Source organism: Thamnophis sirtalis, unplaced genomic scaffold (assembly GCF_051295495.1).
Source record: "Thamnophis sirtalis isolate CommonGarterSnake01/CBP01778 unplaced genomic scaffold, rThaSir2_p1.2 scaffold_6, whole genome shotgun sequence".
NCBI classification, from domain to species: domain Eukaryota; kingdom Metazoa; phylum Chordata; class Lepidosauria; order Squamata; family Natricidae; genus Thamnophis; species Thamnophis sirtalis.
In genome coordinates this window covers 77,879,385-77,893,112 of record NW_028261386.1, presented here as the reverse complement: position 1 = coordinate 77,893,112, position 13,728 = coordinate 77,879,385, and the positions used below count along the sequence as shown (strand labels likewise).

Here is a 13,728-nt window from a genome sequence, read left to right as displayed (position 1 = left end):
GAAGCAATGTGGGCAACAGCACAACAAAAGAAAAATTGGAGTTTTTTTTAATTAGACGACGCTTATTCCCAATTAGCCATTTTGCCTTTTCTTCCCAACACACTTGTTCCGTAACTAAAATACTCAACCTGCTTTTAATTCTGATTCATATTTTAGCATTGAGGATATAGACTTTCCAGCAAAAGGGGAAAGTCAACAGCCCAGTTATTTTGGAGAAGGCTTCATAAGTCACCCAGGCGAACTTTCTTGCTTTAAAACCTTCAGAAAGGTTTTTTAAAGTTTTAAAAGAAAACCACCTGCTAAATGAAAAGACACTTTTGCTTTTACGCCTGTGTGCGGCAACAATTTGTGAAGAAGCAGGCAAGGCAGCGTAATAAATTGGGTCATCTGTGGAAGCGGCAAGAATGCCACCGGCTGCCGAAGAAATGGGACTTCCGTCGGATTGCAAACGGTCTGGGTGGAACAGTCAGCAGCTGAGTTTAGAAAGGGCTTTTTTCCCATCTGGCCTGGCACGTTGTTAACTGCGCTGAATTCTGGCTTGTGGTCTTGCACAGTCTGTGTGCCTTTATTCTCCCCTTTATGCAATCTTTCTCAGCTTTAGCAGCAGATATTTTGGTCTTGTGGGAATAACATGCCAGAGGGTAGATTTGGAGAAAGATAAATGAATATGCTCCAAGTTTGCAAGTCCGACAGGAGGAAACCTTTTTAAAGCCTTAAGTTACTTGAAAACCTTCCCTTCTGCAAACTTTTGTCTCTGGAATTGCGTAATGCTATACTGAAAATCTCAGGCCGCATGGTGGTTCTATCCAATTGAACAAAAAGACGGTTCACCATTTCTCGGAGCGCCTCTTCTGCAGTAGCTGTTTCTCCAAAGGACAAGTGGCCCCCTCACTCCACTGACTCCAAATCAAGATGAATCTGACCGATTTTCATTTTTTTAAGTGTTACATTTTCTTAGCCAACCGTCATCATCTTTTATAAGGAAATTTTTCACTATGCATTTGGTGGATATTTATAAAAACTGATCTTCTCTTCTGCTTCTTCTCCCCGTCGATTCTGATCTGTCTTAAGACTTTTGGTCCTATCGATAGAAAGTACAACCACAAAGAGATTTATTCATATTTGCTGCACTAGACATAGTACTTTTTCTTATGTCAAAAGGGAAAAATACAACAAAGCATGTATGCAGCAGTGGAACATGGGCCTGTTCTCTTCAGCGATTCCAACATCCTCTGCCTCTCATGGAAAGGCAGGGTTCCAAAAAGTGAAAAGGAGAAACCTGTATGCCGGAGGCGATATTACGAGGAAGGCTGGTTGGCCACAGGAAATGGCAGGGGAGTAGTGGGTGTTACCTTCACTTCCAGCCACTGTAGAAAGGACAGAAACACACCCCAGCGAATCAACTTCAATTTAAGAGGCCACAACAGTGAGGTGAGTAAACTCTCAATTGCTAATGTTCAATATAGGAAATAGAACAGTATCATCAAAGCATATAAACACAATAAGTAGATAAAAGACACTACTTGGAAGTCTGTTAAGATAGTTACATGGGTTGTAGATTTTCTTTGGCTGTGTTCATCTGTTAAGATTTATCAAGTACAATTAAATGGGGTGGGTATGCTGCGCTATTTCTACTCCTATATTTTTAGGCATTATAACTTTTGATTTTTTTTCCTTTGAAGACTGCTGGCTGAAAAGTTAAACTATGATTAACATTAGAGTAATTGTTATTATTTCAAAACCTAGTTTCTGGAGTTGGCTTCTTTAAAATAACTATCACAAATTTTTGCAACAATTTGACTGAAAATGCAAAGCAAATGTCCACTGTAAATATTGCAAGAAGCTGTTGCTTGAACTACTAAAAAGTACGTTAAAGGAAGAGGCAACAATGAATGAAACTTGGTTGGTTTTCAAGTAAGGATATTTTGTTTTTAAGACAATAGGGAATGCATGTGTGTCTTTATTTATATTTTGTACCTTTGAACTAAAAGTATGGTTGAAGGCAGTGCATTGAAGGCAGTAAACTTTACAACATCAAGAAAGTTTTTTGAAGGAAGGGGGCTTACCAGGAGATACAGCAGGTAAACCTAAGAACAATGCTAAAAGGTTCAGATGCCTGTACACCAGTGGCTAGAGGATGGAGAACAAGCAGAGAGATTTTAAAACCCTAGTACAAAAGCAACAAGCAAATATGATATGGTTAGTATTATTGAAACTTGATACGATGGAACTCAAGATTGTAATTCTAAGACACCAGACAAGAAAGTGGGAGACCATACATTCTAGTCCTGCCTTAGGTACGAAAGCCAGCCATTTGATCTTCTTAGTCACCCTCTCTCAGCCCAACTCACAAGGTTGTTGTTGTTGGAATAATAGGAAGAGGAAGTTATGTTGGATATGTTTGCTTTTTGCCTTAAATCAACCATTCCAGATATGTTCAACATTCAGATATGTTCAGAGTAGAATTTCTAAGAATTCTGTGAGTTGATATCATAGCAAATCTCAAGGATAGCTAGATGGAAAACTGCTATAAATAAAAATATATTGTTATATACCGGTAAGTAGATGTGATTTATACATATGGTTGACTTAGAGTTTTTAGTTTATATAGGACTATAGACCTTGCCCAGACATAATGGGAAGCATTGCTTTTCACTGTGTAAAAAAAACAGGTATATGCTCACCTTCTCCTTTTCTCTCAGTCATATCAAATATTTTTGCCTAAGCAGAATTCTAGTTTGTTTAAAACTTGAGATGCAGAAGAGGGGAAGAAAATGTGAAGCTTGTTGTTTGTTGACAAAACTGCATGTAAGAAGGTGATCGTCTTTATTATATATGTATATAAGATGATGGTTGCTTCTGATGGAAGACTGACCATGACACAAACACATTTTATTAATATGAATGAGTTGTAACTGTACAATGTGACATTTGAATATGTAGGTTGCAGAAATGGCCAAAGGACAGCACACTACCAGCAGGCAATTTTCAGATAATTTTGAGAAGCTTCTTTTTATATTTGTCAGATTTTAACTTGCTTCCTTCCATCTGGACCTTTGGTCTTACATCCCCACTGTGACTTCTGTTAAAATTGCAGCTTGCTTCTTCCTTTTTTAAAGGCAAAACAAAAAACAAAAACAAAAAACATGGCTGCTTGGATTGCTTAAAAATTTCTTGCGAAGAATCACATTTAGAAAGAGAGAATCTTAAATGTGGATGAAGAAGTAAACAGAAGGCAATCAAAATAAGTATGTCAAATTGTAGTCCAGTCACTTCTGTTATCCAGAACCATGGATAACACTGGTGAAGTTCTTCCCTATTAGAATAATGCTTAGTGTCAGCGTTCCAAATATAATCCAAAATTAAATCCGAGTCCAAGGCAGAGCTTTCCTCAAACTTCCAATTTATTAAGAGAGACATGTTGGTTCATTTGTAGAAACCTGAATCTGAGCGTCCTGTTTTTTCCCCACCCAGTTGAAAGTTCATGATCTTGCCCCCACACCAGTGGTGGGATTCAAATAATTTAACCACCGGTTCTCTCCCCTAATGACCAGCTGGGTAGGCATGGCTTAGTGGTCATGTGACTGGGTGGGCGTGGCCAACTCAATGTCACTCGATGGGCGCTTCACCTTAGCTGTTACAATGTAACAGAGTCAACAGGAGAGGCAGTTTCTGTAAGCAGGGCAATAAAGATTAGGCTAGAAACAACACCAGAATATTTCCTTCCTGCCTTGCTTACGGGATTAGCCCTGTAAAGTGGGGAAAAAACCAAAAGGAGATTTCTTCCAACAACCGGTTCTCCGAACTGCTTAGAAAGTTAACAGCCAGTTCTCCCGAATAGGTGCGAGCCGGCTGGATCCCACCACTGCCCCACACCCTCAAGTCCATCACATGGTCCAATCTTCCACTGCCACGCTGGTAGTTCCACCCATCCAGTTCTGGTCAGGCTCAGAGGTGTAGAGACAAAAGATGATCTTGGGCTTCTAGAAAGGAGTTTTTTTTATTTTGACAACACATTCTACTCCTTACTATTCCCCCTCTCAATTCCCCACTAAAGAAAAAGTATAGTAAAATATTAGAGAGTGTAGTAGGCCAAAGATCCAGCAAGGAATATGACTGCAGGCCTAACACTTAGATATTTCTTTAGTAGGAAACAAAAACCATGTGGGCAGTTATATGTAATTGATACTAAATCTATCCATTTCTTCTGGAGAAGCTGAGTAATCTGTTAGAGCCCCTTTGAATTTTCAGACTTCTGGGAAAGTGGCAAACTGTGACCTCTAGCTAGAATATTCTGCCATTATTATTAAAGAGCCTGGTCTGTGTCTATTGTTGTGAGAATCATGTCCTGCACTTGGAAAGATGAGATGCGTAACAGTTGAGAACCCTGAAATTTGACTAAATGGTGAGGGATATTAATTTAAATGGTGAGGGATATGAATTCAATTTATAGGGAGAATGTTATGAGAAATTTGGTAAGGAAGGTTGAGAATGAAGGTAAGTTAAATGGTGGTGTCGAGATTCGGGTTAATGTCAGGGTTCCAAAAAACACCCCCAATGAAATAAAACTACAAGGCAACAAATTCCTCAAAGTTCCACTTTATTAGAGATGTCATGTTGGCACATCTGAGAAAACTCGAATCTGAAAGCTTCCAGGTTTTCCCCACCCAGTTGAAAGTTCACAACCCTGCCTCACATCCACAAGTTCATACATGGTCCAATCCAATCTTCTCATTCAACTGGATACAGTCTCCAGGTAGTTGCCTCCATCCAGGTACAGGCAAGTGTCCTTGACTTTCAGAGTAAACAATGTTGTTATGGCTAAGTTTCTACTGCTCCAACATAAAAAACCCCTCCCAATTTCCCAGGCTAAAAAAAGAAAGAAAAAATGGCTTCCAAAACTGACAGGTGGCTCATTAAGGGTATTGCATGATAAATAAAATAGATATTGTTTACATCTAAGGTTAGGAAGAAGGGCGGGGGAGTAGGTCAAGAAGCACCATACTGAGGATTGCCTTGGGATGAGAATTGCATTGGATATAGAGCCTGAACTGTTTGTGTTCCAATGTAATATTGATTTCATATTAATCATGCCCTGTAAGAAATATAATAAGCAAGTTTTATAGTTGTTAATCATAGCAAGACTGTGGCAATTTTCTTAGCTTTGGAGAGTGGGGGGAGGAATACGCATTTGTTTTTTAATATGCCATTTCCCACAACTTAACCACAGTTTTTGTTGAGTTCTGTGTGCCTAGAAAATCAATCTGTCAGAGTAAAATGTAGTGTGAGGTTAGGCATATGTCTTCCCAGTGACTCCTGTCTGGGTGCAGCATATTTTCTATTTTCAGGAATTAAACCAAAGTTGTCAGTGTGCTGAGTAAAACAGAAGAACTAATTTGCTTTTAACTTCTGTTCATTTGCTGAAATTGATTTCTGCAGCCATGACTTGGCATTCATTTCTGCAGGAGACAATGAGATCCTGGAGAGAGCTAGTGAGGTCTAATTAGTTGGAAATCTGTGGTCTCTCTGTTATGTGTAACCTGTTTTGAAATACGTCCCTTAATAAGTGATTTGGCTAAACTATATCTTGCCATTTAATGGCAAACATGGAAGAATAAAGTTGACCATAATGTCCCATAGGTGAAAGTTTAGTATGAAAGCTGAATCTCTCATCTACGTTATATGGAATATATATTGCCTTAATTAAACTGACTTACATTATAATACATCACTTGAATAGTTAAGAACTCAATGTTCACCTGACTTACCGTGGTAAGTGAGGACAACGAACCAATGGAATAACTTGCCTTCAGAAATCGTGGCTGCTCCATCACTGGAGGTTTTTAAGAAGAGACTAGATAGTCACTTACTTTGGTCACCTAATGAGAAGGAAGGACTCACTGGAGAAGAGCTTAATGCTGGGAAAGATTGAGGGCAAAAGACGAAGGGAACGACAGAGAATGAGGTGGCTGGATGGAGTTTCTGAAGCAATCTCTGTGAGCTTAAATGGACGTTGGAGGAAGGTAGAGGACAGGAAGACCTGGAGGAATGTTGTCTAGGGGGTCACGATGGGTCTGACATGACTTCCCAACTAACAACAACAAGACAATCACTTATCTGAAATGGTATAGGTTCTCCTGCTTGAGCAGGGGACTGGACTATAAGATCTCTTAGGTCCCTTCCAGCTCTATTCTATTCTAAAAGTTATATATTTTTCGCATTTAAATATTTCTGCATTGTAGAAGCACAATTCTATCACTATTAGGTATTCTATATTTGGAATTGAACTTAATTCTAACTGCTTTGGCTATAATAAAGCAGGGCTATTACATCCTAACCTTTCTATATATTAATCCATGGATTGTCATTTAACACTAAATCAGGATTCTTAAACAATACATTATTAAATTATAATGTCCTTTTGGCTGAATTAACGCAAAACAGTAAATTAGTGTATCCATACTTCTAAAGCTACGTGTTTTCTTTAATATTAAAGTGGCAAGCTGACTGGTGTTTATGTGTCTCTATGCGTTTGTGTGCAGGTATTTTCCAATTTTAAAACATAAAATAGAATAAAAACTGCACTTTACAGATTTAAAATCTAGATTCACCCATAGAAAGCAAATGGAATAAGAAATCTGAACAATAGATTTGGCTTTGTTTATTAATGTTATTCTTAACTGCTTTTTAATTGATTTTAACTGTTATGTGTTTTAGTGTTGTTTTTTTTTTGACAAAATGCCCAATGTAGTACACTTCCTTCAGATTTTTTGTTTTTGTTTTAATCTTTGAAATTAATAGAGTATAAATGAAAAACTCAAGAGATAGAGGCTAGAGTAGAGTAGTGTAGTAGAAAAGTAAATTTAAATCTATGCAGTATCTGTGTGATGCTACTTGGAAAAACCTTTATTTAATAGGAAACCACTGTTTACAAATAGGCCAGAGGGAACCAGTAGCGGAAATTTTGAGTAGTTTGGAGAACTAGCAGATAGGCTGGCCCCACCCCTGCTGCTTTCCAGTCTCCCAGCTGATCTTTTTTTGTTGCCATGATCAGGAGTATGGAGCTGGAAAGCAGGTTAGTGGGGTGGGGAAGGAATGGGGATTTTGCAGTATCCTTCTCCTGCCATGCCCACAAAGCCACACCCGCAGAACCAGTAGTAAAAAATTTGGAATCCCACCATTGATATAGGCCAGTGGTGGGATTCAGCCAGTTTGCACCTATTCGGGAGAACCGGTTGTTAACTTTCTAAGCAGTTCAGAGAACTGGTTGTTGGAAGAAATCCCATTTTGTTTTTTCCCACTTTACAGGGCTAATCCTGTAAGGAAGGCAGGAAGGAAACATTCTGGTGTTGTTTTTAGCCTTATCTTTATTGCTCTGCTACAGAAACTGCCTCTCCAGTGTAAACCCTTATTACATTGTAACAGCTAAGGTAAAGCGCCCATCGGAATGATGTTGAGTTGACCATGCCCACTCAGTCACATGAACACTGAGCCCCGCCTACCCAGTTGGTCATTAGGGCAGAGAACCAGTTGTTAAATTATTTGAATCCCACCACTGATATAGGCCTACTAGATCTTCTGTATAGGCCCACTAAATCTCCATAGTGAATGCTCCTAATTTGTAGTAAGTTTTCCCAAGTTATTTAATTTTTCAATCATAAAACTCAAACAAAATAATTGAGCCTATATTTCATTCTCTGTAAATCATAGTTATACTTCACCACAGGGAAAATGCATTAAAACAATGCATTACAAATCTTATTAAGATTTAATATATGAAAACTGTGCGGCACATTAAAAATCTTCCAAATAAAACAATCACTTTAAATAAAACACTGCCCCAATTTCAGATGCAGAAGTGCATTCTTTGATTTATTGCATACAATCTGGAGGGCAATTTTCTTATTTTGTTAAGTTGCCTCAAAAGATGTTTAAAAATACTATGAAATATTATTAATAATGCGACATACTTTCAAATTGTTTTGGTTATTATTTAGTTTAACAAAGATTCCCAGTCTTACTGGACTGGACAAAAGCTAATATCAATTATTCACATCCAAATGTTATCACCATAGAGAAACAGAAGGATTCAGATAAGTTTATTCAGGAGAGATATCATGAAAAGAAATGCAAAACCTGAAAAGCAGACTTGGCAGGAACACTTCAGGATAAATTAATCCATCCAACACAATCTGGTTGTATAAAAGAATATTAAGCATTGCATATTACTAATTAGATCTTTTGCAGCTGCCCCATTTCAAAAGACTCTGTATGCCTTGCAACATCCAAAATATGAACAGAACAACAGAATGTAAGAAAAGATAATAGCACTGGAGACAACAAACAAACAAATCTGAGCAATCAAAATATGGTAGAGGTCATTAAGAGCTTTCCAGGACCCTAAGAGAGTGCCCTTAATATTACTTCCTGCCTTTTCTTCTCCTTTCAGTCTTCTTCTAGGCCAGTGGTTCCCAATGTGGGACCCAGGCCACACAGGGGCACAATTAGATTTTTAATGGGAGAAATTTGAACCTTGTTTAAATCAAGGTAATGGCCTTTTAGGCTTCCTCGGTGTGAGTAGAGTTCGCTTTTTGAGTAAAGTAAAAATCATATGTCACATGGTGGGCATCAGGATTTTAGAGATGCTTAGGTGGAGCATGGCCAAAAAAAGGTTGGGAACCACTGTTCTAGGCCAAAGAACCCATGCATTCACATTCGTCTCCTAGTCTACCACCAACCCATGAAAGGCCACTTGAATAACCACACTTACTCTTCAGAGCAGGCCTCAGAACTGTCCTCAATTGTTCCTTCCCCAAGTATTCAGGAATCAGAAGAATGGTTCACCATATGCTACCCGAGTGGGCTACCCGATGCCCGCTTCCATTCCCAGATCCCAACAATTACAGCCCAAGCTCAAAGTGGGTGGCTGATCCCAATGTGCCTTATGCCAAACTAAGCAGAAAACCGAGCTATTACAAGCATTGCTGCACTGCTCCAACCTTTTCATTAATTCCTTAGTCCTTCACCTCCTACTACATTCATATTTACGTAGCTCCATATTTATTTAAACATCTTTAAAATACAAATATTACAATGCATGTTGTGTTTGTGTGAGAGGGAGAGAAGGAGGGGGGAGGGAGGAGAGGAAGAGAGATTTGTTCATATTCTGGACCAAGAGACACTCAGCAAACAATGTACAGCGGGAAATGGAATTCAGAAGGAAGAGGATCTCTTATCTACCCCAACTTCTGTCAAGCAGAAGATTGCCTACACCCAGCAACCTACACCCAGAAAAGCAGGGATTAAAACACCAGACAAACAATCAAGCAGAAAAGAATACCTAAGGAACTACCAAAAAGAAAATCACATCCCCACCAACACTGGCACAGCAAGCTACTATATATAAACAGGGAATAAACCCCACATTCTTGGTGCAAGAATGATGATACAATGAAGTATATGCAAGCAAACAACTAGGCTTGGAGAGCATCAAGCCCTCTAGAGCAGTGATTCTCAACATGTGGGTCGTGACCCCTTTGGGGGTCAAACGACCCTTTCACAGGGGTCGCCTAAGACCATCAGAAAACACATATTTTTGAAAAAATACAGAAAACAAAAAAATAATTTTATGGTTGGTGGTCACCACAACATGAGGAACTGTATTAAAAGGTCACGGCATTAGGAAGCTTGAGACCCACTGCTCTAGAGACTCCAATTTTCTTGGCATGTACAGACCTATCATCCCCAAGCATAGCTGAAATTGCTGCTGGCTTTTGCAGGTGTGTTCACATGGCACACTTGGTTTCATGGGTATTTTCTTGTGATAAATTTAACTGCTCACTTTGTTTTTTTAATTAATCCTAGTTGAAGGAATATTGATGGATAGCTTTTGATTTACCTCCTGGATACCTTTTTAACTTGTTTCACTGTCAGTTTTTCTTCCCTGGAGATTGAAGAGCTGGAATTATTGATTCTTTTTCATTCTTTTTTTCTTTAATTAAATGACAAAAGCCTGCTCTGAAAACATGATTCCATTTTAAAAAGTTTTAAAGAATGAAAGGAAAGGGGTAACTTAGAGATCCTTCTTTGTTTCCTCAGCACGTGAGAAGGAAAGTAGATATTAAACAATTTATGTAGAGAGGGCATTCAACACTCAATCCACATGTGGTGTCAATAGGAAGCAATATTCAAATAAGAGCCTTTCAATCATCATAAAAAGAGACGCACTCATACAATTGGAGCTTAGTAGGAGCTGGACGTGGTGGCTCAGTGGCTTAAGATGCTGAATTTGTCTATCAGAAAGGTCGGTGATTCGGCGGTTCGAATGCATAGCACCACGTAACAAAGTGAGCTTCCGTTACTTGTCCCAGCTTCTGCCAATCTAGCAGTTCAAAAGCACATAAAAATTGCAAGTAGAAAAATAGGGACCACTTTGGTGGGTAGGTAACAGCATTCCATGTGCTTTTGGCGTTTAGTCATGCTGGCCACATGACCATGGAGATGTCTTCGGACAATGCTGGTTCTTCGGCTTTGAAATGGAGATGAGCACCGCCCCCTAGAGTCTGGAACAACTAGCATATATGTGTGAGGGGAACTTTAACCTTTAGAAGGATGGGAGTGAGAGTGAAATATATCTTTATATTATCCTATTGCCTCCTACCATGTATACAGTGAAATCATGGGCTCCACAGTTGGAGGCTAGTTGAATTTATAGAAATTTCTACGCAATTCAGAATTATCTTTGTGCAGAGTTCTCAGCTTAGGGGATCCTGAAACAAATCATCCTCTGCCAAAGTTCTGCAGTGGGAGGTTGGGATGGGATAGACAAGACAAAGCCAAATAGCATATTCCCCATTTCTCCTCATCAATTAATCTTTGTTTTACTGTTATTTGCTCTGGTTCAAATTTTTAGCAGATTATAATTCAGATTTCTTAAAAATGATAATCTTATGAAATTGACATTTAATATTCTGTCAGGTTTGAAGCTTTAACAGGGGCAAGGGTGAGGTGGGATCATATTGCTTTATTTAGCTTAAAACTGCATGTGCTGTCCTTCAAACCATATAATAGTTTTAATATACCAAAGTCACTTTCTATTTTCAAAATACCACATGTATATAAAATTGGGCTGATATAAAATATATTAAAAAGCAATCAAAATCCTAGGATTACAGGAATCTTTTGTCTGATTTGAAGTATTATTTCATTTGATGAAGTCTTAATGTGTAATATTTTTCTGAGGAAGGCTAGAAAACCATTGTCAGTTAAAATGAAAATTATGGGGTAAAACAGCCATCTATTAGGGATGTTTATTCATAATTAATTTGTTTCTGCCTCAGTGCTGGCGATTGAGATAATAAACCAGTTAATCTTAATATTTCATTTTTAAAAAAGAATCATTCTCTAACAGCATATTTGTAAATATCTAGCACTGGCCAGTTTTATGATGTCTGACATAAAACTATATCTACATATTTACAAATGTTTTGACAGTGTTCACAGGTTTACCATGCAATTAATGTAGTTTTTGTTCTTCTCAAAGTTTTACAGGCAGAGTTTTAACAGAACTGCTATCTCTCAATAGTATGCTGACATCTAGGAATCCTTAAATTTTTAAGTCCTCTTCAAGTCCAATTAATATCCTGATCAAGGGGTATGGTACTGATCAATTAAATCATAAGTTCTTATAAAACATCTTACATTTATTTTATTGATCTTTTTTTTAATTTGGGCAAAGTAGCTAACCTGAGTACTGAATACAGCATTTATGAAGGTTACGGAGTGTCTTATTTCTGATGGTGGAATGGTCTTATATAAACTTAGTTGCTTAAGTGGGGCTGTGCTGATGTAATGGCCTAGCAACTTGTTTGTTTTTTTCAAAAATAAATTTGAACAAATGATTTTGCTGCAAAAATGGAAAACAATAGGCATTGCAGAAACAGTTTTAAAATGCTAGCAGATTTTCTGCAATTCTACCGTCTGTTTTACAAAATATCTTGTTGTAACAGAAACCAATAACAGCTGTTGTGTATGGTAACCAAGAGGAGTAGGGGTTGAATGCTAACAGGCAGTCAAAAAGAAAATCAATATAAGTGCATGCAAGGTAAATGAAATATTAGGGTTGCTTTCGTTAAATAGATGGATTGTTGCCCAAGGCCAGTTAGGATCAGCTCTGCAATTCAACAAATGGTGGCATTTGATTATCCATTGTTGGAAGAAATGTCCCTATAGGTTCAGTTCCAAGTGGGGAGAAAGACAAAGGATTCATGGAAGTTGTTTGGAAAGAAGATTTATTGATGAACAGGATCACATGGCTTGAGATGCTGGGCAAAAAGGGAAGAGATGCTGAGAATACCTCGGTTTTATGCCGTCTCTCTGCAAATTTGAATTTGAGCTTGTATTCTGATTGGTTGTCAGACTCCCATGGGGATATGCCGGGGCAACTCTGTAGGTTGTCCTGAGTCCCAAGCTTGGTTGAGCCTTGCTGGGTGATGATGTAATGAAAGGGCTTTGGGCAATTCCTACTATGGCTCTGCCTGAAAGAGGTAGATGTTTGTTATGTAGAATAGACTGGTCCATGCCTCAATGTGACAAAAGTGGGGGAGGATGAGTTTTTGTCTCCCTTTTAGGGGAATATTCTGCACTTTTAATATTTCCTAAAATATCTCATTTTCCTAGGAGAGGGGTGGGTGCTAACCTCCTACACCATTCATGAGCCAAAGTTGCTCAGTCATGAGCCAATTTCTTTTCTTGTTAAAGATGTATTTGAGCTCTTTGAAGAAAAAAGATAAGGAAGCTCTGTCCTTTATGAAAAGCCAAAAACGTGGTCCAGATGATGCAGGTGAAAAGATCATCTTCTTGACATCACCATCAATGAATAAAGAAAATAAATGTATAAAAAAGAATGAATGCTGCAAAACACAATGAAAGATTCAATGTACAGGAAAAGAAGATTGCAAAGGGTTTAATCAAAGCAATCAAGGAATGGTTAAGCTTAAAAGAGGCAGAGGAAATGCAGAACTGTGGCAGGGGGAATAGCACATTGTTGGGGAAGAGTGTGAAGAGAATTAAGCAAGTACCAGCAGGGTGAATGGAAGTAATAATAAAAGTGATGAAATGATTTGGAATGAAACCGAAGCGAGATAATGTAAAAAGGACTATTTTAAACATTTATATGGGAATAAGTAGTGATATGTTGAAAAGTGAAGATGGAACAAACTCAGTAATTTGTAGTAGCCAATAAAAATGATGAAAAGGAAGTCAGAAGACTGTGAAATGTTAAAAATAGCAAGGGTGCGAGAATAGCTGGTGACAGAAATGTTAAAATATGGATATGATTTCTTATGGAGAGATATGTGATTTGTTAACCAAGCAGTTCCTGTTTCCTTTTACAAAGAGGAGGATAGCAATGAGGACTGCAAAAACGAAGGGGATAAATGTGTAAATTTTTCTAGAGAAATTGTTTGATTTTGTGGATGTCAACCCCTTTTACAGCTGTGTACACATACAGGTGGTCCTTGGCTTATGTTCATTTGCTCAGCAACCATTCAAAGCAATGGTGGGGCTGGAAAAAAAAGGATGTATGGCTGGTTTCTGAAGTTCCAGCCTTCACAGCATCCTTGCTATCATGTAATCAAAATCTGGATATTTAGGTGCCTGGCTCGCAATTATAGCACAGGGAGCTAAGATCACATCAGAAGTGAATTCCTACCGGTTCGGTCAAACCGG

At 38.3% G+C, this 13,728-nt stretch overlaps 1 protein-coding gene across 1 annotated transcript in view; it reads left to right on the top strand.

The window, feature by feature from the left end:
- The first annotated feature begins 264 nt into the window (after nt 1-264).
- TULP4 (TUB like protein 4) overlaps nt 265-13,728 on the top strand; it is a 64,471-nt gene continuing 51,007 nt past the window's right edge. Inside the window, exon 1 of the mRNA XM_014057588.2 lies at nt 265-1,431. Coding sequence (XP_013913063.2) covers nt 1,180-1,431 — 252 coding nt within the window. The 5' untranslated portion in view covers nt 265-1,179. The remainder of the gene's footprint in view (nt 1,432-13,728) is intronic.